Source organism: Benincasa hispida, chromosome 7, assembly GCF_027475165.1.
Source record: "Benincasa hispida cultivar pf3 chromosome 7, pf3_genome.v1.1, whole genome shotgun sequence".
In the NCBI taxonomy this organism is placed as follows: domain Eukaryota; kingdom Viridiplantae; phylum Streptophyta; class Magnoliopsida; order Cucurbitales; family Cucurbitaceae; genus Benincasa; species Benincasa hispida.
In genome coordinates, this window is record NC_143484.1 from 59,874,317 (window position 1) to 59,898,921 (window position 24,605).

General features: G+C 36.0%; 1 protein-coding gene across 2 annotated transcripts in view; it reads right to left on the reverse strand.

Moving 5' to 3' along the window:
• Positions 1 to 15,868: 15,868 nt before the first annotated feature.
• The window catches only part of LOC120081134 (calmodulin-binding protein 60 G-like), a 33,608-nt gene continuing 24,871 nt past the window's right edge, over positions 15,869 to 24,605 (reverse strand). For both annotated transcript variants that reach the window (XM_090315676.1, XM_039035809.2), the window contains exons 6-11: positions 17,556 to 18,085; positions 17,247 to 17,428; positions 16,858 to 16,959; positions 16,430 to 16,510; positions 16,277 to 16,349; positions 15,869 to 16,170 (exon numbers count right to left, since the gene is read on the reverse strand). In XM_090315676.1, the coding sequence (XP_090171802.1) occupies positions 16,127 to 16,170; positions 16,277 to 16,349; positions 16,430 to 16,510; positions 16,858 to 16,959; positions 17,247 to 17,428; positions 17,556 to 18,085 (1,012 nt within the window). In that variant the 3' untranslated portion in view covers positions 15,869 to 16,126. The remainder of the gene's footprint in view (positions 16,171 to 16,276; positions 16,350 to 16,429; positions 16,511 to 16,857; positions 16,960 to 17,246; positions 17,429 to 17,555; positions 18,086 to 24,605) is intronic.

The window sequence follows — 24,605 nt, forward strand, 5'->3', positions numbered from 1 at the left end:
CCCTAACTGAATAAAGCATTAATTTAAGTCAATTTGGTTATCACCTCGAAAGGCCTTACTTGTTAGAGAGTGTCTTGCATGATGGTTTGTAATGTTAGACTAAGAGTGAAGAAAAAACTATTGTTATTGCCATTGAAACAAAAAATGAAAAGAAGAGTATACTTGTATGCTTAAAAGAAATATATTTTTCTTATTGTAAACTTGTAATGTGTATGCATGGATGGGGGTAAAAAGAGCTGCCTTTGCTATGATCAGTTAGGATACCTAGGAATTGACTAGGTATGGTTCCCTGTAGTGGATGTGTGAAAGGTAGTGCCCCTAGGTAAAATGATGCAAGTTTAGGGCCCTTTTGCTGTTAAAAAAAAAAAAAAAAACAGAAATAAGGTACCTTAATGGATTACTTCCTTGAGTGTGGTGATGCTTGATGATTGACGCTTCAGCTAGATTAAGGGGAAAACTGACAAGATGTTGAAAGGACAAGATGTTCTTGACAAGATGCATGGTGAAAAGCAAAGTTTTAAGTTTGGACTAGCAAACTTAAAGTTTTAAGTTTTAAGACATGGCTAGTCATGCAATTCCAAATGAAGGATTTGGGAGAAGCACGTTATATTCTTGGGATCCGAATCATTTGGAACAGCAAAGACAGAATGATAGCCTTGTCTCAGGCATCTTATATAGACAAGATGTCTCGATATAAAATGCAAAATTCCAATAAAGGTATGTTGCTTTTCAGGCATGGAATTCATATGTCTAAGAAATAGTGTCTTAAGACACCTCAAGTGGTTGAGGTTATGAAAACGAATTCTATATGCGTGAGCAGTAGGGAGTTTAATGTATGCCATGTTGTGTACTCATCCCGACATATGCTATACAGTTGGAATTGTCAACATATATCAGTCCAATCCGGGATATGATCATTGGACTGCCGTTAAAAACATCCTCACGTATATTCGAAAAATGAGGGACTATATGCTCATGTATGGTACTAAGGATCTGATCCTTACTTGATACACTGATTCTAACTTTCAGACCGATATAGATTCTGGAAAATCTACTTCAGGGTTAGTATTCACTCTGAACGGAGGAGCTATAGTATGGAGGAGTATCAAGCAAAGTTGTATTGCTGACTCCACCGTAGAAGCTGAGTATTTACACCGAAGAGACGTGATTTTCACGCAGTTTGCCTCTGAAGACAACTTGGCTGATCCATTTACAAAGACCCTCTCTGCTAAAGTGTTCGAGGGTCACCTAGTGGGACTAGGACTACGAAATAGATAGAACTAGGGCAAGTGGGAGAAGTACTGGTATCTGATGCCCTAATTTATTGTATTTATTCTCTCATTACTCAACCTTATATATCATTCACTGGAGTTTTAGTCCAAGTGGGAGTTTGTTGGGTTGTATGTCCTAAAACTCATAGTTTGTAATGTTAAACGTATTCTATTATCAATAAAGATGTTATTGACATTTATTCAATAAAACTGTTATTGAATATGTGAATTGCACTTGTAAAGTCTAAATCCAATAAACTAAAGATCCATGGCTATTATTTGAATACATGAACTTTATGTGGAGACATAAGAGTGGATCAAGTTCAATAAATAGCCAAATGGTCTATAATATACGAATAAAGTTGGATACCTTATTCTGGTAACACTATCGGATGCGACCCACTCTGTAGTTGTTACAATTTGTTGTAAAGTGCTACAAACAAAGTGATCCTGATTCGTTCATGTATTGACATGAGAAACGGGGGCATCCTATGCAATGAGTTTGCACAAGATCGTACCAAGAATTAAGTCACTCTTACTTTATAACGATGTTTACTGTTTAAGACTGACTATTTCAAAGCGATGACCTAGGTAACTTAACCTTAATCCTGAGCTAACTATGAACTCTTGTTTATTCGGGATTATCCTTAGATTTGCATAGGTGAGGGTTGGCTCAACAGTGCCAGCTCAATAAACCTCCCATTTCAAGGGTAAGACCGGTTAGATAGCTAGGGACATAGGGTGCAAGATGGAATTCACTCCTACCCACTTTTAGAGATAGTAGAGAGGTTGTTCCCTTAAGTGTTGATTCCAGATCTTGAACAAGGGGCCCCACCTTCTCATTGTCCCGAGAGGGACTCAGTTTTTTTATTCGATCACAAACAAATTGTTCATTAAAGGATTAGTGAGATTTAAAGAGCAAGATGTAATCTCAGGGGTAAAACAACTTTTGACCCAGCCGTTATTACGAAAAACCTGTGAAGGGTTAACTTACTAATCATGGTTATATCGAGTGGACATAATATGCAACTACTGGACTTTAGTGGAGCGACTTGGTAGTTAACGAATGGTGGTTAATTAGGTTAAAGAGTTTAGCCGATTAATCGCGGATTGTTGGAGCCCATGATCTGTAGATCCATGAGGTCCCCCTACTAACTCATATCGAACTAAACCTTAGAACAGTGTGACGAACGAATTTGAAATGTTCAAATTTGGGTTTTGGGGCAAAGCGATAAATATATTCGATATATTTAACCTAATTTTAATTGTGAATTAAGCATAAAGAGAGAGAAAATAAGAGATATTTAAATAAGATTTAAATATCAAGATTATGAATAGGGATTCATACAAATTGGGATAACTGTTGAATTTAATATTAAATTAAATTAATTAAAGTGTTTAATTAATTATTTAATATTAATTTAATGTTTAAATTGACTATTAGAATTAATTTTGAAATTAAATGGATTTGGTGAAAATTGCATTATAAGTCAATTTGTTGACTAGGTAAAAAATGCAATGGAAGTCAAATTGTTGATTTTTGATTTTTGAAAGTCAAAAAGTCAAATTTGTTGACTTTGGACTTTGAGAGTCAAACATTGACCAAGTGGAAAGGTCCGACATTTGTGAGTGGAAAATGACAACTTTTGCATGACTAAGTGTTGTCTTCATTTGAAGACACTTGTTCCACTAAATCCCACCTTTTGAGTTAGTTGATTTTTTAGTGTCAAATTTTCATCAAACTCAAAATTGCATGTTTGCATGTAATGGTCTTTAAAAGGAGTGTTTAATGCTTTTGAAGACCTCTTGGCCATAGTGGGTTTAGATGAGATTATGTGATAATCTCATCCCTTCTTCTCTCAAAGCTTTTGTTTTTTCCTCTCCAAATTAGTCACTCACCGGAATTCACCATCTCGTTCTAAGGACGGAGAATAGTCGGGAAGACTCTCGTGGTGGTCTACAAACCATTCGTGTGGAGGTTGGAGCTGATTTGGAGAAGATTCAAAGACTACAAAGGTTGTATTCCTTTCCCCTTTTACTTGTTTGATTACTTGCATGCTTATCTTTATAATTAATCTAATTAGAGTACCTTAGATCTGTTTTTTTTCCACTGCGCATGTGTTCGTTCCATCAATTACATAATCCAAATGGCATTCTTCTAAAGGCGAAGGTGCCATAGGGATATGTAAATGTTGTCTTCTGTTGGTCCTTCTGGTTAATCGGGATCTAATAGAAACCCGAAGACCCATCAAGGAAACAGAAGAAAGGCTTACCTGCTAACCTTTCGAGCACTTGATCGGGAATGGGGAAGTGGTCATTTCTAGTCACATCATTTAATTTTCTAAAATATATACACATCCTCTACCCCTTTTGAACCCTAACAGGAATTAGACTACCCTCATCATTTTTCATCACAATAATACCCGTTTTCTTAGGCACTAAATGAATAGGACTAGCCCACTCACTATCAGAAATAGGATAGATAATATCTGCATCCAAGAGTTTGAAGTCCTCTTTCATTACTACCTTCTTCAAAACAAGATATAGATGTCGTTGGGGTTGTCGAAAAGGCTTAGCTCCATCTTCTAAAGAAATTCAATGCATGCACACAGCAGGGCTAGTACCTTTTATGTCGGTCGACGTCCATCCAATGGCCAACTTGTACTTTCGCAATACCTCCACCAACTGCTTCTCTTGTTCCTCAGTCAGGTTCTTTGAGATTATAACATGCAAGGTCTCAGCTTCCCCCAGATAGGCGTACTTTAGGTGGCCTGGAAGCTCCCCCAACTCCAATTTAGATGCCCGCAAAATAAAAGGAAACATCTTGTCAGAAGATTCATCATCGGGATATGAAGGCATACCTACTGGCTCTGTCATAGACAAGGTGGCAAGCTCTTCAAGAGGGATCAAATATCATGAGTCATCCTCATCATGGTCGTAGATGTCCCATATAACTTCCTACTCAAGAGAGTCAAACACATCAATCTGGCACAAAGAATGTACTTGCCCTATGACGGAAGATTTCATAGCATAAAAAATATTAAACTTAACCAACTCACCATCCAACTCCATAGAAAAAGTGCCCTCATCCACATCAATCTTAGTCTTGGTTGTCTTCATGAAAGGCTGGCCAAGCAAGATGGATGCAGATGAGATAGATGTGGAGAACATAGAAATTAGTAGGAAAAAACAATTCATTGACCTGAACTAGGACATCCTCTATAACTCCTAATGGGTGTATAAATGACCTGTTGGCTAATTGAATAACAACTTCAGTCTCAGTTAGGTCTTTTAACTTTAATTCTTGATAAATTGAATAACGCATAACATTTATTGACACACCCAAATCTAGCATGATCATATCAAATTTCTATTTTCCTATGATGCAAGGAAGAGAAAACATACCTGGATACTTTTATTTTTCTAACAAATCTGAAGGATCGTAGACACAAATTGACTTACTACTATTGTCTCCTCTTCCTTGGCTTGTCTCCTCCTCGTGCAAAGCTCATTTAGGAATTTGGCATATTTAGGAATTTGCTTGACTGCATCGAGGAGAGGAATATTTATCTCTACCCTTCTAAACATCTCTAAAAGCTCCTTGTTCTTGTTAACCATCGGTTCTTTTGGCCTTGCAAGCCTAGAAGGAAAAAACGCTTTAGGCACATACGCACCCAAAGGATGATAAGAGTGAGAAGATACTCCCTATTTGTTTTGTGGTGGTAAGACAGTTGAATTTGAAGAAGAAATTCCTGGGCTTTCCAATTCTGGCTCCTTTGACTCAGCAGGTAGCTCTAACTCCTTGCCATTCCTCAACGTGATTGCACTTACATTTTCTCTAGGGTTTGATTCTGGTTGAGATGGGAGTTTGCCAGACTGTCTCTCCAATTTACTCATCGAGGTGGCTAGTTGAGAAACTTAGGTCCCTAAAGCATCAATGGCATTCTGAATTTTAAAATGATTATCGGCAATACTTTTAACCATATCTTCTAAGGACATACCCGAACCAGACGGAACTCCATGACTAGGCTGAGCCTGTTCCTTCTATCCTATCCATTTGAAGTTTGGATGGTCTCTCCACCCAGGATTGTAAGTCTGACTGAATGGGTCACGCCTTCTGCTTTGCTGATTGAAATTATAGCCTCCAACGAAATTTACCTTAGGCATTGCTCCTTGCAGAGCACTTGGGCAAATGTCAGCTGAATGGCCAGTCTTATGACATATTTGGCAAACAGTAGTGGGCTGTCCAATCTCCACTTTCGAAAACTACTTTACAATAAAAACTAAGTCAAATATTTCTTTCTTAAGTTCACTTACCTCATTAGCGGATTTGATACTGACTGCAGCTTTGGTGCCAAACTGTTGAGAATTTGTTGCCATAGTAGCTATCAGGTTCATTGCCTCAGTCGAGGTTTTATTGACTAAGGCTTCTCCTACAACTGCATCTATGCTGTTTTTGTCGGTCTGCATCAATCCCTCATAAAAGTATTAGATCAAGAGCTGGTTGAGATCTAATGATGGGGAAACTTGGCACAGGTCTTTTTGAATCGTTCCCAATATTCATGAAGGGTCTCCTCATTGAACTGCATGATGTTGTAAATTTCCTTTATAATACTAGCAACTCGGGATCCTGAAAAGAACTTCTCCAAGAACTACCTCTGCAATTCTTCCTAGGACGTGATGCTCCCTAGTGGAAGAATGTAGAGCCATTCCTTGACATCTCCCTTCCATGAAAAAGGGGAATGCTATCATGTTTATCTGCTTTTGGGTCACCCATTAGGTCTCATCCCATTACACACCACATAGAATTCCTTCAAGTGTTTGTGCCGATCCTCGCCCTATAGACCAGAAAATGCAGGAAGTGAATTAAGCCAGATTTAAGCTCAAAGTTACTTGTCGTCTAAGGATAAGTAATGCACAAGGTTGTTGAGTGAAGTCAGGTGTTGTAAGCTCCTTGAGGGTCCTTTCTCGTTCAGCCATCAATGGAAAATCTTCAGGAATGATTTCTTCTCCCGATGTGTCTTCAACACGAATCTCTCTGTCAAGCTCAACTTGTTGTCTCCTTTCTCTTCTGATTCTCTGCTCTTTCCCAGAAATCTCTGTTAAATACAATTGTCTAACACCTTTGGGAGTGTCAGTCATGCACCAAAAGATAAAATCGATTAGCAAGGATAAACACTACAAGTTTCGAAAATCAAGGACTTCGTTGGCTCCCCAGCATTGACGCCAATTTGGTCGGCCGCTAGATTCACCGTCGCCCGTGAACCCGCGCCTACGCAAATAAAATTTGTATGCACCAAATTAACCCTTTATACTAATTAGTAGTTCAAGTAGCAAATCCGAGGTTGAACCACAGAGAATCGAATATGGATTCCTTAAAGATTGGAACTTGTAGGAAGTAACCAAAAGGGGGGGGGGGTTTGTGAAGAGTTGTGAAATAAATTGCAAGAGAATAAAAAGTGCGCAACATAAACAGATGTGTGAATAATCAATATAATAAAATCTTTAGCTTGGGTAATTATAGTTTAATTCATTTCTCATCAATTCTATCACCGACTAATTGTAAACCCCGAATTCTAAATTTCCTAGACAAATATGTTTAGCCAAAGGAATGATATATTAAATATCTAATAAGTGAAAATCCATGTTATTTATAGGAGTTATGGAGAAAGAAAAAGAAAAACATATTAAATAGGGAAGCTCACTTATTGGTTTGGCTGGAGGCACTAAATATGAGGTGACGTGGCGGTTAATCCTTGAACTCGGGAGCCGGCAGGAAGATTAAAAGGAAAAGGAATTTCGAAAGCTTGGTTTCGGCAATCTCATGAGAAAATTTAGTGAAATTAGTGCCATTTCAAAGCTGGGAGAATCTAGTTTTTGAGGTTGTCTTGCCAAAGAAAGATTGCAGGAGAAGAAGAACAAAAAATGAGAAGTTTGCAAAAGAGGCAGTATCTCGGATTAATAAGGATCTGAGGTGAATATTGGAAGCTCCAGGCCAAACCATAAGGAATTTTTGGCTGAAATTTTGAGGTAAGAATGTTAACTCAATTTTAAACAAGTTTGTAGAAGAAAGTTTCTTGAAAAAAGTTCAAGATTTTGAGTTATGAATTTTTGAAGTTGAAACAGAGAATTTGTGCAGAAGCGGACAGCTGCTTGGGAAGAATAAGCAAACAGTTCACCGTGAAGAGCGAGAGCGAGATGAAGAGGATGAGGATCTCGCTTAGGATGATAATCTCGTTGATTTTGTGATGAGGATCTCGCTCAAGAAGGAAATCTCGCTAGAAATTTGGGCTGAATCTCGTTGGTATGGTGAGTATCGCTAGGTTGAAGTTTGTTAAAGAAATGTTTGATCTCGCTCATGAGGATGAATTCACTCATAATGGTTGTCTCGCTAGCAATATGGTTTTGTTGAAGAAAGTTCTATTAGTAAATGAACTATTTGAGGTATTTTGCTAAGAATTCTAAGGAATTTAACTGGGAATTATGTCCTTTCAGGCCAAGAAGAGCTAGGAGAGGCGTATAACCCGGTAAGAGCCCCGACGAGCTGTGAGTGACTATGTGATGATTTAATGCTTTAATGATTTACAAACCATGATTTCTTTGAAGTTATTTCTCATCTAAGTGTTTATATGAAGTGCCAAGAAACATATGTTTGAAGCTATTTCTCATGCTAAGTAAAGCATATTTTCCATGGAAATTGACATGATTTAAGTATGTTATTTTGTCCAAATACTTTCAGCACGTTTTAGTAACTCCATTTTCATGATGAACTAGTATGATGATTTGAGCACTAAGCCTTAGTGTTCAACTAAATGTTTATGACTAGTTATATGACGGATACTGAAGGACAATGAGAAGGTATCCTAAGGATACTGAAGGACAATGAGAAAGTATCCTAGTTAAGTACCTAAGGTATGACGGTACTCAGTTATAACCACGTGCACGTAAGTAATACGACGTCAAGAGATTGAGCAAAGTTATGCTCATGCTAAATTTTATGCGATTCCAAGCAACTTATTTCTATGATTGAAAGCATGATCAATGCATGATGTTACTAATATATGAGTGTTCCAAGTATGTTTTCCATGTCTAACGCATGCTAATGGTTTTTATAAGCTAGTTCGACACGATTTAAGCCAACTTATTTTACAAAGTATGAAGCATGCGTTAGGGTTAAAACTAAGGTTGAATGAAGCTTGATGTACTATGTTTAAATACCTAAGATTGCCAAAGTACATGTATTGGTATTCCTAAACATAATGAAAAGGAATACTGAAGGTAGGGAAGCTATTCTAAAGAGTTTTCTATACTATATTTGAAAACTATTCTTTTAATGCTCTTCGAGAACTTGGTAGCTTAAGTGAACCGGATACTGAAGGTAAGAAAGGTATCTGAATAAATGTACCTAAGGTGTTGACGGTACATAGAAACCTCCACGTGCACGTAGGTAGTTCTGAAGGAGAAGCCGAAGTATAGGTCTCCTAGGCCATAAACTAGCAAAGAGAGGCCGAAGCATGGGTCTCGTGGCTGATAACAGACATTGGTAGCTAAAGCGATGTATGCTCGTTCTCAACTAGGGAATAATGATGTTTAATGATGTTTAAGAGTAGTTATCAATGTTAATGTTTAGAGGAAGTTGCTTGAGATGCCCATCGGTATATTTAAAGAAATCGACATAGGGATCTCTCTTAGCCATAGTTCAGTATGAAGAGATCGAAGTAGAGGTCTCATCTGGCCATGGCTTGGCACTGGGAATTAGAGCGATGAATGTTCATTCTCAGCTAAGATTCAGGTTGCAGATACAATGGTTTTAAAGGTTTTATGTACACGTTTGCTTGGTATATTTTAGTTCCAATATTATGTTTTCGAGCTTTCAGTTTAAGCATGAGATTTATGTTTTATTAAGTCACTCATTGGGCTTCTAGCTCATGTTTTCAAATGTTTTCCTTTCAGATAGCGGTCAGTTCCCAAAAGAATTTTCTGTTGCTTCTTTGCCACTCAAAGAGATTGAAGGAAGCGTAATTGAAGACCTGTTTTAGTTAGTACATATGTGTCTGTCTAGTGACTAGTATTCATGATGGGGCTCACTAGGTTGTAATATCCATGTATAAACAACGCTGTGAAACCCTGTAATATAAATGTGTTAAGTTCTGAGTTAATATGTATGTATTCAGGGTTTGAGCAAAATTTAACAGGTAAGATAGACAGTAAGTGCCAGCAAAAGGGTTGGTAACTGCTGCAGTCACCATTCCATCCAGGTTAGGAGGGTAATCTGATGCGGGGTGTGACACTAATCAAAAGATGCGTGAGAATATTCGAATTAAAACTTAGTCTACTCGGTTAGAATCCCACCCGATAGTCCACAAAATCAAGTTAATTAACAGAAAAGCGAGAATCCTCAACCAATCATCATCTGCATTAAGATTCAAGGCAAAACTAAGCCAATTAATTGATTTTCATTGTCTAACTAATTAATTGAGTGAGATTTATCTAAGTTAAAAAGTAAATGCTTGCTAATTAGAATCCCAAATTAACACAACAAACTAACTCAACTCATGCTTCTAGGTGACAACTATCTAAGATTACAAATTAGGGCCAATCAAAGCAATCAATTAAACATGCATAGGCAATTTGTCAGATTATCCTATACATGAAAATTGAAGAATATGCTCAAGATAAATTCTCATAAATTCATAATAAAACTCACAGAATTACAATAGAAGTCTCAAGAATTGAATCGGAACCATACTAAACTAAAAAATCCAAGCTAAGTTCTTACCATTTAGCCACGGAACATGTTCGAAATCAATACAATTGGCAAAGGGGAAGATTTTTTACAGAATTCTGGTACAAAAGAGAGCTAAAATGAGGCTGGAATAGAGCAACGATGTTCAAGATTGGGTGTACTCAGTATATCTAATTGGCTGAAATTATTCTTTTATAAAATTGTCGCAGTGTTACAATGCTAGGAAGAGCATTGCAACAATGCGACACATAATGGCCGAGCGTCAGACAAGCATTGCAGCGCTGGCCTGACGCTGTGTTGCATGCACATTGAAGTTGTACATCCGTTAAACAACGTAGCATTGCAACGCTCTGGGGGAGCATTGTAATGCTGCCTATTGGTGACGAAAAATTAGCCGTCAAAGACTTGATGATTGAAATTAAGTGAACGAAATATGCGATGCATGTTCTTAATGTATGCGTTGATTATCATGCGTTAGACTTACAATATGTGTTAACAAATGTATGCGATGACCATGCGTTCCTGTCAGAAGTTTTCTTGCGCTCACGCCAAGTATAATGCTAACGCAAGTTTCTCGGGTGATCCTAGGTCGAACTCAGGGACTTGTAACTAGATGTATGCGGTGATGTGTATGCAGTGGTTAAATAAAAGAATGATGGAGGGTATAAGCTAACAACTACTCCTACTTCTAACTATCAGACAATGCAATGAGAAGTATGAATGAAAGGTAAAGACACGACAACTGTTTACGTGAAGTAAATGGATGAAAAAATAGATAAAATGTGGAGATGTCTTCATCGCAACCCTTAAGAGTGACCGCAAGGGCAACCTCAACCAACGCAAGCTATGCGATCATGCTACACGACCTAGAGCCTAAATCTAGGATGCATGCGATGTGTATGCAAAAAGGTTGAGATGACTGCATACCGCCACCGTATCCTACTTATTGGACGCATGCAATATCCTCTTCGTAGGGTGCATACGCTGTGTAATAGCAAACGAAGCTTATTCCTAAGTTCCCCATTCTTGCTTATGCGTTCCAATCCGCTCTCTCGAGTCTTAGATTTGGATTTTAGACTACTCTTCCAAATATGCCTAAGTGATGAATGATGCGCTCATAAGACAAGGTAACCGCATAAACTTGGCTGACGTAAGATTATTCCTATCTCTAGTGAATACTTGCTTACACTGCTTAATGCGACCAACCACTTACCCTTCCGAGTAGTTAGTTGTTGCTAATTTTACTCATAGACAAGCATTGCATCCGCCTATAGACAAGCATTGCTATAGCTTCACACTGAGCAAATAAGGTTTTCTCACACACTCGCACATGCACACCTTCTGGTGGTTTGCTATATGCTTCATACCTCTAATCCACATGACTAAGTATGCGATACTCAAGAAATCTTACTAAGTGATGCAATGAAAGTTAAGGATGCTAAGTAAAGAAAGATGGAGATGGAATCGAAGGAAACACAGAAATGCATTGAACACACACTGTATTAATTTCTTAATCCAAAATGTAATACAATACAATATAAGAAAAGAAGAGAAAATGAAAGGACCAACTGAAAGTAATGACTTGCTTCCAGCAGATGTGTGTTAAGGCTGCTGTTGGTGCCATGGATAGGCGGTAGAGCTGACTCTCTCGAGATCTAGCTCTGGTAAAGGCTCTGATCGTCACTCAAAATGGATGAAGGAGATGAATAACTCTCATCTTTCTTCTAAGGCGTTCGTATGGATAACAAGGATCCGCCCTAAGGCGAACCTCAGGCGAAAACCCTGGATTAATTGAAATTCTGCTCAGCGGCTTCTATTTATAGAGCTTGGATCATCGACAACATTTATGGACCTACTCTGATTTTGATATTAGCGACGCGTTGGTCCTTTTCTGAATCTTTGCTGCTAACGGCGTGGTAGGTGAAATGTCAACATCATCTTTTGATTTTCCCGAGAGATGCGTTGATGCGTCCATTCCATAAACCTTGCATTCATCCCACTATTATGGTTATCGTGTAGTCGCAATCGTGCAGTGACCGCATTCGCTTAATTACCGCAACTTCTACACGATGACCGCAATCGCTTGACGATCACAACTCCTATGCGATGGACGCATGCGGTTGATTACCGCAACACCCATGCGTTAATCGTATGCGTTCGCCTTTACGATGGAGAGTTTCTTCGCATGCGGTTGTCTATGCGGTAGTCCAGCTTCTGCATCTGTGTCCACTTCCTGCGTTAGCTACAAAAATAGACAATTAAACACATCTGATGCATAATAATGGGTTAGCCGAGATTCTCAACGCTGAATGCCGCAAATTCATTTTCTCATGAATTCCTAACATAATTGCTGCATACTCTGCTTAACAGCCCTCATAATTTTAAATAAAAGGCCTATGATGACATGCATTTCTGCATGTCATTACCTATTTTGTCCTAGAGCGTTGGAGGGTAGCGTTGACGAGTGTCTCGACGATGGAGTTCGGGCATCTCCAGAGCGTTGCAACGCTTGGCAGGCCGACATCCTTCATTCACTCATCATTTGATCAATTAGCTTCTAACTTTGTCAATTTAGCGCATTTTTGTCCCGAACGCTTAATAGCTAAACAACCTTGAGTTAAGCGGAAGAAGATAACACATTTCTGGTGCTATCAAGAACTTTGTCATCAATTGTAGAAAATTGTGTCTTTCTGAACCCAACTCTCAAATCAAATTATAAATACACAACCAAGATATGACCTTAACAACAGTAGTGACATTTCTAATAAGAGGAGTCATATAACGTAATTACATCCATGATTCATTGAAGATATTTCCAACCATCCTATAATTCAATCAATGAAACTAAAATTACAGAATTTTCACAAGGGAAATCACCAAAATTTTGTCAAAAGAATGTGCAAGATCAAGGACACTAGAAAGGCTATTGTTGCACCGCTCCCTTTTTTTTTTTTTTTTTTAAGAAATAGCTCACCAAGAAGGACCAAATCATGACTTAAACTACCTAATAGTAATGCATAACAAAATAACACTCTCGGCAATTCTTCAACTTTAACATCATATAATTCATAAAATAAATCTTGAATCATTTATTTTAAAGCTCAATAATCGTAATTAGAGGAACATATATGTAGTAGGAAGGTTAACATCACAGAACAATGATAATTTTAAAAAGCCAATTTTAGAGTCATAGCTAAACCAAAGTTTTTGCAACCAACATCATTCATAATGTATTAATAACAATAAAACAACTCAAAATGTTACTATTAATTTCAAGTAAGCGGTGGTCCAACAGTGGTGACACCAGTGGTGGCATTTTGGCTAATTCCTTGCAAATCAGTGTCATCAAATTGGCTTGGTGGCAGTGAATATTGACAAGCTTAACCTGTGTCTTGGCTCTAGCTCTACTTACAATTCATTTATTTGTTTGTGGAGCTGGAAAATGATCCCCATATTGATAGGATTTCAATTATGTGGCAATATCAAGAAAGAAAGAATAGAGGAGAGGTGATTGAATCGGTTAAGAATGTCTTCCAATTCTGTTGGGAGAGATGGAGATTTAAAAGAAGGAATCGGAAAGAGGAGAGAATTCTGAATATTCAGTAGTGAAGAAGGAGAGCTCTTGAGAGTGGGAGTTCGAAAGGCATTGTCGTGGAGAAGCCATCACAGCGTGCCACTCATCGTCTACGTCCATTAGGTGATCGTGTAGTAAAGCTCAGCGATTGTGTAGCATTTGGTAGACGATCGTATAGTAAAGGTAGGCGATCGTATAGTAATTGAGGAGGCGATCGTGTAATAGTAATAGCTCAACGATCGTGTAGAAGTTTGTGAGCGATCGCGGAGAATTTAGTAAGCGATCGTTTAATAATACTGAACAATCATGTAATAGATTGTAAACGATTGTTTAGCGTCTGGTAAACGATTGAGTGATCATTTGTAAGTGACCATTCGATCTTGTTGATTTCATTCGTTTAATAAAGAAGTTGTTCATAGTTTAATCGCTTTCTTGGAGATTATATCCATCTGTTACGTTAACAAGAACTTCAAGAATTAGTTTCCTAACATACACATTATAAACTGGATCTCTAATTCTCACACTTGCTTCATATACTAAACTACTCGTTGCATCAACTCTTTGTGAATCAATAAAGTGATTGATACTAGAAGAAAGTGATTGATATATGATTGATTGTTCTGTGAGGAGAAAAATCAAACAAATGGGATGCTTTCGTTTGATTATAATTGCTCCGAATGGTCATTGAACGAAGCAAACAAACAGATTAGGACTGCGTACTTTTTTGCAGATTTTAAGGCAAAATATGAACACTATTAAGATTTCATTTGATCAATTTCAGAACTAAATTTCATTTCAGCCAGAGATGACTTCAATTGCTCAGCTATGAGTAAACAATATTTTTCACCCTAATTTGATAGTTTTTTTGTTATAGTTTTAAGATTAATTTTCTATTTCGACACCAAAATTCATAACTTCAAAAGCTAAGAATAAGAAGACAACACACAAAACTGAAAGAGATGAAAATTAGGGATTAAGGGATACCTAAACCAATTTGATGATGTTGCTAGCGCCAGAGACATGGTGAGCAACCCACCGAACAAAATAATGAACTACATGCCCCTCATAACTTAAAAAATAGACAATTCCTAATGAGCTGTAATTTATAATTCTGATCTACAAATTTGGGTAGATTTGACTTCTCCTTACTTTGATCTTTCTATTGTGTATAAACTTAATTGTAATTATCTTTGTAAAATAGACAAATATTTTCATCCACATACAAAAGCAACAAGTTATAACTCAATGCTATGAAAAGTAAGATTTGTTGTAGTGTAATTAATCGTACACCGCAAACACAAGCATTAGAAACCTAGCAAATCAAATCAATACACGTTTCAACATTTTTAGAGTTACTAATTCCTCCCGACAACAACCCCTTAAAAATCAGATTTTTCTAGGATTGCTGATTCCAAACTAGAGATCCAAATAGCCTTTAGAGTCTTTGTCTGAACCCGAGTTCAAACCGAGGACCCAGTGTAATGAGACTAGCGTGATAACCAACTACATTTTAGCACTCTAGCACACATAGATACAACATAAATATCACATAGGTCAATTTTTGCAATACAAAATGTGTGTTATCTCCTCATCTTAGTGGCATAGATATATAAGTAGAAAAAGACATGACATTATATATTTCCATGAAATATTTCACCTTATTGATAGATTAATTAACATCTTTCATAATGCTTAGGCCAATCTGAGGTATGCATTCAAGGCTCAAGCACTAGAATAAAGAAAGAAATGACATCATACACATATTACGGTTCTCTTATAACAATAATAGATAAGCTAAGGTCAATGATTCATAATAATTGTAATTAAGATGAAAATTGCAGCAACATATTAGTATCAAAACCACCATAATAATATATAGAAAAATCTACTTCAAAATACCTTCAAAGACATTTTTGAATAAATGATTGTATATTATTGATATACTAATAATATACATAAAATGCAATTTAAATTAGTAATTATATACAATTGAAATGTCAATGTTATACTTTTTTCGATAAAATTAATATAACTTATATGCCATCAAAATCATATCAAAGTTTTGAAAATTGAACATATTAACTAATATACTTTATATTTTGTATATCTATTGACACAATTAATAATTCAATTAAGATATACCATTAATAATCATGTAAAAAATTAAAAACATAACACAACTAACACCATAACCTAAATCAAACAATTGAATAAAAACAACACCATATCTAAATGAAAGTAAAAAACCAAAAACAATACTCACACAAACATCCACCGTAACATAATAAAAGTCACCATATATTAATTGCATTCATGCGGCTTACCAAATGAGAGTATAATGATATCTATGGATGTGCCAATCAAGTTGAAGTATCCCGATGTACTTACATACGGTTCATCCCTTCACCATGCATATTCAATTATTAAAAAAAAAAGAAAAAAAACATGTATTCCAAAAACACTCCCATTTAAAACATGTCTTTTTATCGCAATATGTTTATATATAGGCTAAAATTTATTCTAAGAAAAAGGTTCTCATGCTCCAAGTTTCATGTGTCCAAGCGGAGATGGTGGAATATCTGCCAATGAAAAATTATATAATTATCTAACAAAATATCCAAATTAAATATTATCATCATTTTTTTTAGGAATGAAGAGAAGCAAACTATTTATTGCAATACCCACCAAAGTCTATCGCAGACAACAAATCTTCAGGAAGTTCATCAATGACGTTAGAATTAGGCCCCAATTCACCAGTCTGTTTTGTTCACATAATATCAACTCAGTTTAAGATGATCATCTCAATTAATTAGAATAAGAAAGGGAGTGAACGATAACCTGAAAGTCTTGATTTTCTTGAATAAATTCCACGTTCTGATTGGAATTACCTTGCCCAGTTTCCATGAAATGATAGTTGGCCTGTTTTTTGGCATACAATAATATTAGTACTAAGTTTAAGCTTTCATTCGAATAGGTAAATTAGGGATTTATTCCTAATTAGTGTTTTCCATTTTGGTTTTTTTTTTTTTGTTGGGTCTATTGGTGTCTATTTATTCGTCCTTGTATTGTATTTTGATCACGATAATTATTCAGTAATAGATACAAAATTAACATGGTATTAGAATTTTAGGGTTCTGATTTTTCTTTTTTTTCTTAAAAAAAACAAGTAAACAAACACAAAAAATACTATAAAGGAAAATACTAATTAGGAATAAATCCTTAATTTATTTTAACTGGAAAAGAAAGTGAGAGGAAGAAGTCTAAACCTGGAAAGTTGGATCATAATTAGTAGGAACATCAACAACACCTTCCATAAGATGGCTTTCGATCCGATTCCATAACTTCTCTGAGTTTGTCATTCCTAGATACTACACATGTAGATATGAAAATAAACATGAAAATGATACTGAATTCTTAAATATTTAAAATAAGATAGATATTCGGAGGTTGTATTCTAGGTCATACTCATCTTTCTACAACCTACCAAGTTTACTAAGTTTATCATGTGAAGAACTTTTTCTTTTCGTTTTAATTATTTAGCTTATTCTCAAGTGGACTCTAAAAAGATAGGTACAACAGTAGACATACACCTAAGTATGACTCTTAAAATAGTTGGCAGAAAAGATTAAAGTTTCTTTCTTTGTTCGAGAGGTACCATTTTTAGAGCTGTATGACCCTTTTGATGAAGAGCCTCCCTGAATTCACCCACATTTTGTATACCATCTTTGCTTATCTCTTTAAACGAAGATAACTTGTTGTGTATGGAACCCTGTTTTTTTATTCCGTTCAATCGCCATACTTCATCTTTTTCACTTGGACGGTGACATTTTCTCGTCCCTAATAAATAATTTGGGAAAAAATGAGAAATATATTAAGAAAATTGTTGAAAATATTTACAAATAATAGCAAAATATCACGATCAATGGTTGGTTTGTTTACGAGGAGAGATAAGAAATAATTATACCTTTCCCTCGCTTGTCGTAAACTTTAAAGGGTTCAGAAACAGCTTCTCCAATCATACCGAATTCGCGTAAAACATTTTCATCTGTAATTTTGGCTCCCAAACAAAAGGTTTTGGATTTGGTCCAACAGGAATTGTCTGTGACAACTAGATTCTTGACGGAGCAAACTCCATTTTTGAGGTAAAATTGGTTGTTTTTCACAGAGATCAAAGATGATGGTTTATCTTCTCTGGAAGTCAAGATGCTTTCAATGAAATCACTCGAAGTGCAGGGAGTTCGACGTTTGCTAGAGTTGATCTGTCCATCGAGGATGAAGAAGTCGACTGGAGCAGACGACAATGAACCCGTGTAGATGATAGTGTAGCCATTCGTGATATCACAAATTCCAAGTTCCAATGCCTCGCCATTTTCAGATTTTATCTCTTCATTATCGTACATGATTGGGTTAATTGGATTGAGAAAACATAATCTGAATTTCAATGTTCCAGATCCAGATGCAGTAGTTACTTCTTTTCCACTCTCACGTTGTTTGCTGTTTATAATTTTTCAAATTTGACAAAGAAACAAAACTATTTGTTAAATGTATGCCAAAACCACACAAGAATAATACAAAAATGGTACATGAGGTCATATACATGAAGCACAATACATGAAGAGCTAAAGTCCAAGTATAAGCTACCATGCAAGCATTGATGAAAATTCTAACATGTTTTATAGCTAGATAAGTTGTTAGATGAATTAAATAATGAGACTTAGATGAATTACGTATGTTAATGTAAGAGTTAATTTAGTAGAGTTTCATAAATTAAAATATGGGAGTTAATATGAGTTTCATGTAATTAAGTTTGAGTGTATTGGAGCCATGAAAATCCTATAAATAAGATTGTTTTATATTGTTTAACGCAACCAAGTGTATAGAGAAGAATACAATAAAAGAGTTCAATAAAAGGTGTGAACCAAGTTAGAGTGGTTTTCTCAAATTAAAGTAATTTTGTTTTCTCTCAAATATTCTTTTGTTGATTATTTATTTGTGAGTGTCGATCACACGCTTCTAACAAAGTGGTATCAAAGTTTGAGTTTGGAGTTTGAAAAACACGAATTGTTTTTGCAAATGGCAAATAACAATTTGGTTCCCTTTCAAGTGTCTCAACTTGTGAACGAAAAATTATAGCAACTAGTGCATTCATATGAAAGCTCTACTTGGTTCACAAGATGCATGGGACATTGTTAATAATGGTTATGAAGAACCAGAAAGTGATGTGGCTTTAAAATCAAACTCAATGAGAAGTTTTGTAAAATACAAGAAAGAAAGACCAAAAGGCTCTTATCATTTTTCATCAAACCACTGATGATATAAATTTTGAGAAGTTTTCTAGAGCAATTATTACACATCAAGCATGGCAAACTTTGAAGAATACTTACGAAGGAGTAGATTGAGTCAAAAAGGTTTGTCTCCAAAAATTGAGAGGTGATTATGAATCATTACATATGAAAGAGTCTGAATCAATCTCAGACTAAACTTCAAGATTGTTAGTAGTAGTAAATGAAGTGAAGAGATATGGTGAAACAATAAATGATGTGCAAGTAGTAGAAAAAATACTTTGCTCATTGAATGAAAAATTCAATTTCATTGTTGTAGCGATTGAAGAATCAAAGGATTTAAATACAATATCCATTGATCAACTTATGGATTCTTTACAAGCCCATGAAGAGAAGCTTCTTAAGAAGAACAAACAGACATTTGATAACCTTTTTAGTAAATGTTTGAGTCGAGAGATAAAGAAGATTGCCAAGAAAAAGGCAATTGGGGCCGAGGACGTGCTAACAATCGTGGACATGGAGATTTCAAAGGTCGAGGTCAAGGAAATTACGGTCAAAGAAAATTTGGTGAGAGTAATACAAACTCCAATTCATCAAGAGGTTGTGGAAGACAAAATTATTCGAGGTAAAATGGAGAAAATCAAATAATGACGAGAGGTATGATAAAAGACAGGTAGAATATGTTGTAATTGTCATAAATTTGGTCATTACTCTTGGGAATGCAGAAATAAAGTTGAAGAAAATGAAAATTATGTTGAGATAGATGAAGAAAGTGGCGAGTCATCTTCGCTTCTAGTATGCAAAGGTGAGGAAACATGTGAAAACAATGCATGGTATATTCGCAGCAGTTCGAATAATCATATGTGTGGATGTAAGTCGATGTTCGTGGAACTTGATGTTGGCGATAATATCATATTTGGTGATGCCACAAAAATTCATGTTAAAAGAAAAGGTAACATTTTGATCAACTTGAAGAATGGGAAACATGAGTGATTTTAGTCAACTTGAAGAATGGGAAACATAGGTATATCTCTAATGTTTATTATGTGTTTGACATGAAGAATAAAATTTTGAGTTTGGGACAACTCTTAGAGAAAGACTATAATATTTTAATGAAGGATTATAGTCTTTCGATAAGGGATCCATCTTAAAGTTTGGTACAATTCTGACGTTGCTAAATGTTTGAAGTCATGTTTGAAAGATCCACATCTTGGATTTGGTACTTGAGACTTAGGTATTTAAACTTCAATGGTTTGAGACTATTAACAAGGAAGAACATGGTGAAAGGACTGCCATATGTCAAACATCCAAATCAATTTTGTGAAGGTTGTCTTAATGAAAAGCAATGAAGGAAAAGTTTTCCACAAGAATCTTCTTTAAAAACAAAGAGACCACTAGAGTTAATTCACGCTAATCTTCGTGATCGATCAAACCAAGTTCTTTCGATAAGAATGGTTACTTCTTATTATTTATTAATGATTTTAGCCAAAAAATTTGAGTTTATTTTGTCAAAGAAAAATTAGAGATATTTGGCATGTTCAAGAGATTTAAAACTCTTATTGAAAAAGAAAGTGGTTATCACCTAAAAGTCCTGAGATCAGACAAGAGAGGAGAATTAAGATTTTTGCACAGAAAAATGGAATTCATTAGCCTATGGTAGTTCCATAGACTCCTCAATAAAATGGTGTTGTTGAGAGGAATAATAGAATGATACTTAATATGGCTCGAAGTATGTTGAAAAGTAAGAAAATGTCAAAAGAACTCTAAGCTCAAGTTGTTGAATGTGCAATGTACTTGTCCAATTGTTCCCCTTCTAGAAGCTTGTGGAACAAAATTCCTCAACAAGCATGAACAGAAAGAAAACCATTTATTGCTCATTTAAGAGTACTTGGAAGTATTGCTTATACACATATACTCGATCAAAAGCATAATAAGGTCAATGAGAAAAGTGAGAAACATATTTTTGTTGGCTATGATGTAAGCTCAAAAGGCTTCAAGCTTTATAATCCCACTATAAAGAAGATGATGGTAAGTAGAGATGTTGTTTTTGATGAGTAAACAACATGGAATTGGAATGATGAACCAAAATACTACAACTTTTTATCTTTCTAAAGGATGATGATGAATCTATTGTCATTGCTTCTTCATCAACACCACGTACGTCGCTAATCACTCAACAACAAAGCATACCTTGGCATGAGAAGTTTACGAGACATATATGATGATGATGTTGAAGAGTTAAGTCAAAGTTTTAATAATCTTACTCTTTTTTGTCTGTTTGGCGATAGTGAATCTTTAAATTTTGAAGAATCTTCACAAGATAAAAAGTGGAAGACTGTCATGGATGAAGAGATAAAGGCTATAAAGAAGAATGATATGTAGGAACTTTCTGCTCTTCCAAGTGGAAAGGAAGTAGTAGGTGTCAAATGGGGTTCAGAACAAAAAGAAATGAAAAGGTAGAAGTGGAGAGACATAAGGAAAGATTAGTTGCAAAAGGTTATTCTCAAGAAAAGGGAGAAGTAGTAGGCCATATTTTCTCTTGTCGCTCGCTTGGAGACCATAAGGATGCGTTGCAATTGCTGCTCAAATTAAATGGAAAATCTTTTAAATGGATGTCAAATCAACATTCTTGAATGGATACTTGGAAGAAGAAGTATACTTAGGACAACCTCTTGGCTATGTTGTGATAGCTCAAGAAGATAAAGTTCTGAAATTAAAGAAGATATTGTAAACATCGAACCCTATTTTTCCTACTTAAGTAAGTTAATTAACATGTTAGTCAAGATTAAGAATAAGTTATTAATATGTTTGTAGGAAAAAGTTTGAAGAATGAAAGAAGGAAAATGTTCTAAGTGTTGAACAAAGTGGCTCTCGTGTAACAAGACAATTGAGGTTTTTGTAAGGAAAATTTTGGCTAAGTGTGGAAGTCCAAAGTAGCCATCCGTTGAAGGTTGTTGAAGTATGCGGCAACCATGTTCCTAAGTGGTTAGTTGAGCACTTGATGTGTATGTTGCATGCAGAAAAATGACTAGGTGTAAGCCGCATAAGGTGCCTTGCGTTGAGCAAAGGCATGCGTTGGTAAAAAAAAACCCATGGGAGGTTAGATGGGAAAGGATGTGCTTGCGAAAGCTTGAAGGCCTTAGGCGTAGGGGGCTGCACGTATGCATTGATGAGCGTGGGTGTAAGATGCACCAAGTAAAGTGCTGCCAAGTTGAGGTAAGCAAGTTAAGATGTTTTTAAACAAGTTTGTAGAAGATTGGGTACTTATCTCTTTTCCTACACAACTCACTCAGTTTAAGATAGGCTAAGAATAAATGGATTATTAATGAGCTTATCTCACAATGTGTGCAAGAAGAAGATAGGATCAAAAGAGAAAGAATAGAAGGTGCTCAATTGGAAACTGGCTCTCGTGATAAGAAGAAAAGGAAATCTACGGCTGTTGCAGAAGAGACATCTCAGCAGAATAAGAGCAAGAAACAGGCTACTGAAAATTCTTATTTTTTATGCAAAAAGAAGTCACTTCAAGAAAGATTGTCCCAAAGTGGCGTGTAAAGAAGAGTAAAATTCTTACTTTGGTTTGTTCTAAAGTTAATTTAGCTTTTTTACCAACAGATACTTGGTGGGTAGATTTTGGTGCTACTACTCACATAAGTATATCAATGCAGGGTTGCCTGTGTTGCTGACCACTAAGTGATGCTGAAAGAATCACCTATATTGGCGATGGAAAACCAGTTCCAGTTGAAGATACTGGGGATTTTAGATTACGTTTAAAACATGGTTGTTAATTGGATTTGAATGAGACTTTTGTTGTACCATCATTTAGATGGAATTTAGTTTATATTTCCAATTTGGACAACTTTTATTTTTCTTGTTCTTTTGGAAATAATAAAACTAGTCTTTTTTAAGATTCCAAACTTATTGGTACTGATTCTTTAATCGATAATCTATATATCCTTGATTCTTTTCCTTCATTTAACAAAATCGTGTTATCTAATTCATTTGATACAAAGTGTAAATAAAATGAGAATTTCGCTAAGTTATGGCATAAGTGTTTAGGTCACATCTAGAAATAGAGAATACAGAGACTTGTGTCAAATGAAATCCTTGATTCCCTTGGTTTAAGTAACTTTGACGTTTCTGTGGAATGTATTAAGGGAAAACATAAAAACCTAAGAAAATTAGGTGCCAACAGATGCTCAAACGTCCTAGAACTAATACATACAGACATTTGTGGTCAATTGACGGCTTCTTGAATGGACAACAATATTTTATTATGTCCATAGACGGCTATTGAAGATATGGGTACCTATATTTAATTCATGAGAAGTCCCAATCTTTGTGTTGGGGTTGATGCCCTGAAGTCTCGTGTCCTATAGTTTGTAAACAATTTGTACGAATGCTTGTGATGTATAATATATGATATTTACTTCATTTCTTGATTTTGCTCATCTGAATGTTTTATTTGCTTTACCACAAACTAAGAAACTAAAATCCCTGGTTATCTTTATGTAACTTAAGCATGTATGTGGTGACATACAAGTGGATCATGTCTTAACTGATAACCAAAATGGTCTGTAGTATATAGATATGGGAGGGAAACCTTATCTTGGTAACGCTACGGATGCGACCCGCTTTGTGGAATAGTTGCAAGTTAGTAACTTGTCATAGATAGTCTGATCCTGATCATTCGTGTAGAGGGACATGCAAATGGGGGCATCCTATACAAAGAGTTAGTATAAGACTTGACCAGAAGTCTTAACGTCTCGTTATATAACACCATTCATGACAGAGACTTCACTTCACTAGAAAGACCATAAGTAACATGACTTCAGTCCTGAGTGAGTTGGGAAGTCCTACCATTGAGCGCGGTCCTTTGATTTGCATGGGTGTGAGTGGCCAGACCGCCGACTCAAACCTACCACTTTGGGGATTCGTCTGATTTAGGAGCTGGGAACTCAGCTACACAAGATCAAATTCACTCTTTCCCCGCAGCAGGGGTAAGTAGATAGATAGCTCCCTTAAGGGCTGATTCCAGAACTTGAATGATGTAGCGCCATACACCTTTTCTTGGCCCGAGAGGTGTTCACACATAGTTGGACTATGTTGTATTGTTCATTAGAAGGATTAGTGATACTTAAGGAGTGAGATGTAACTATAAGGGCAAAATGGTAAATTGGCCCAATTGTACTTATGAGTATCTATGAAGGGTTATCGTACTCATGATTGGTTATATCCAATGGACACAGAAATATATCTGTGGTAAGAAGAGTTTAGCTGTCGGTCTTTAGTGGAATGCCTGATAGTTAACGGATGGTGGATCTCGTGGCTAAAGATTTTAGTCAACTATTCACGTACCATTAGAGCTTCCAGCCATAGGTCCATAAGGTCCCCTTGGTAACTTGGATAAAGTTGAGAATCAGTTTTTGGGTCAGTTTGAAATGTTCTGACTTGGAAAAGACTATAAGTATTTTATCAGTTTTATTGATGATTACTCTAGGTATGGGTATGTTTATCTTATGCAACGGAAGTCTGAATCTTTTGAAAAGTTCAAAGATTTCAAAGCTGAAGTTGAAAACGCATTGGATAGACGGATTAAAACAATCAAATCAAGGTGGAGAGTTTTTGGACTCGGCATTCCAAGACTATTTGATAGAACATGGAATCGTTTCCCAACTCTTAGCATTGGGTACACCTCAGCAGAATGGTGTAGCGAAAGGGGAAAATAGAACCTT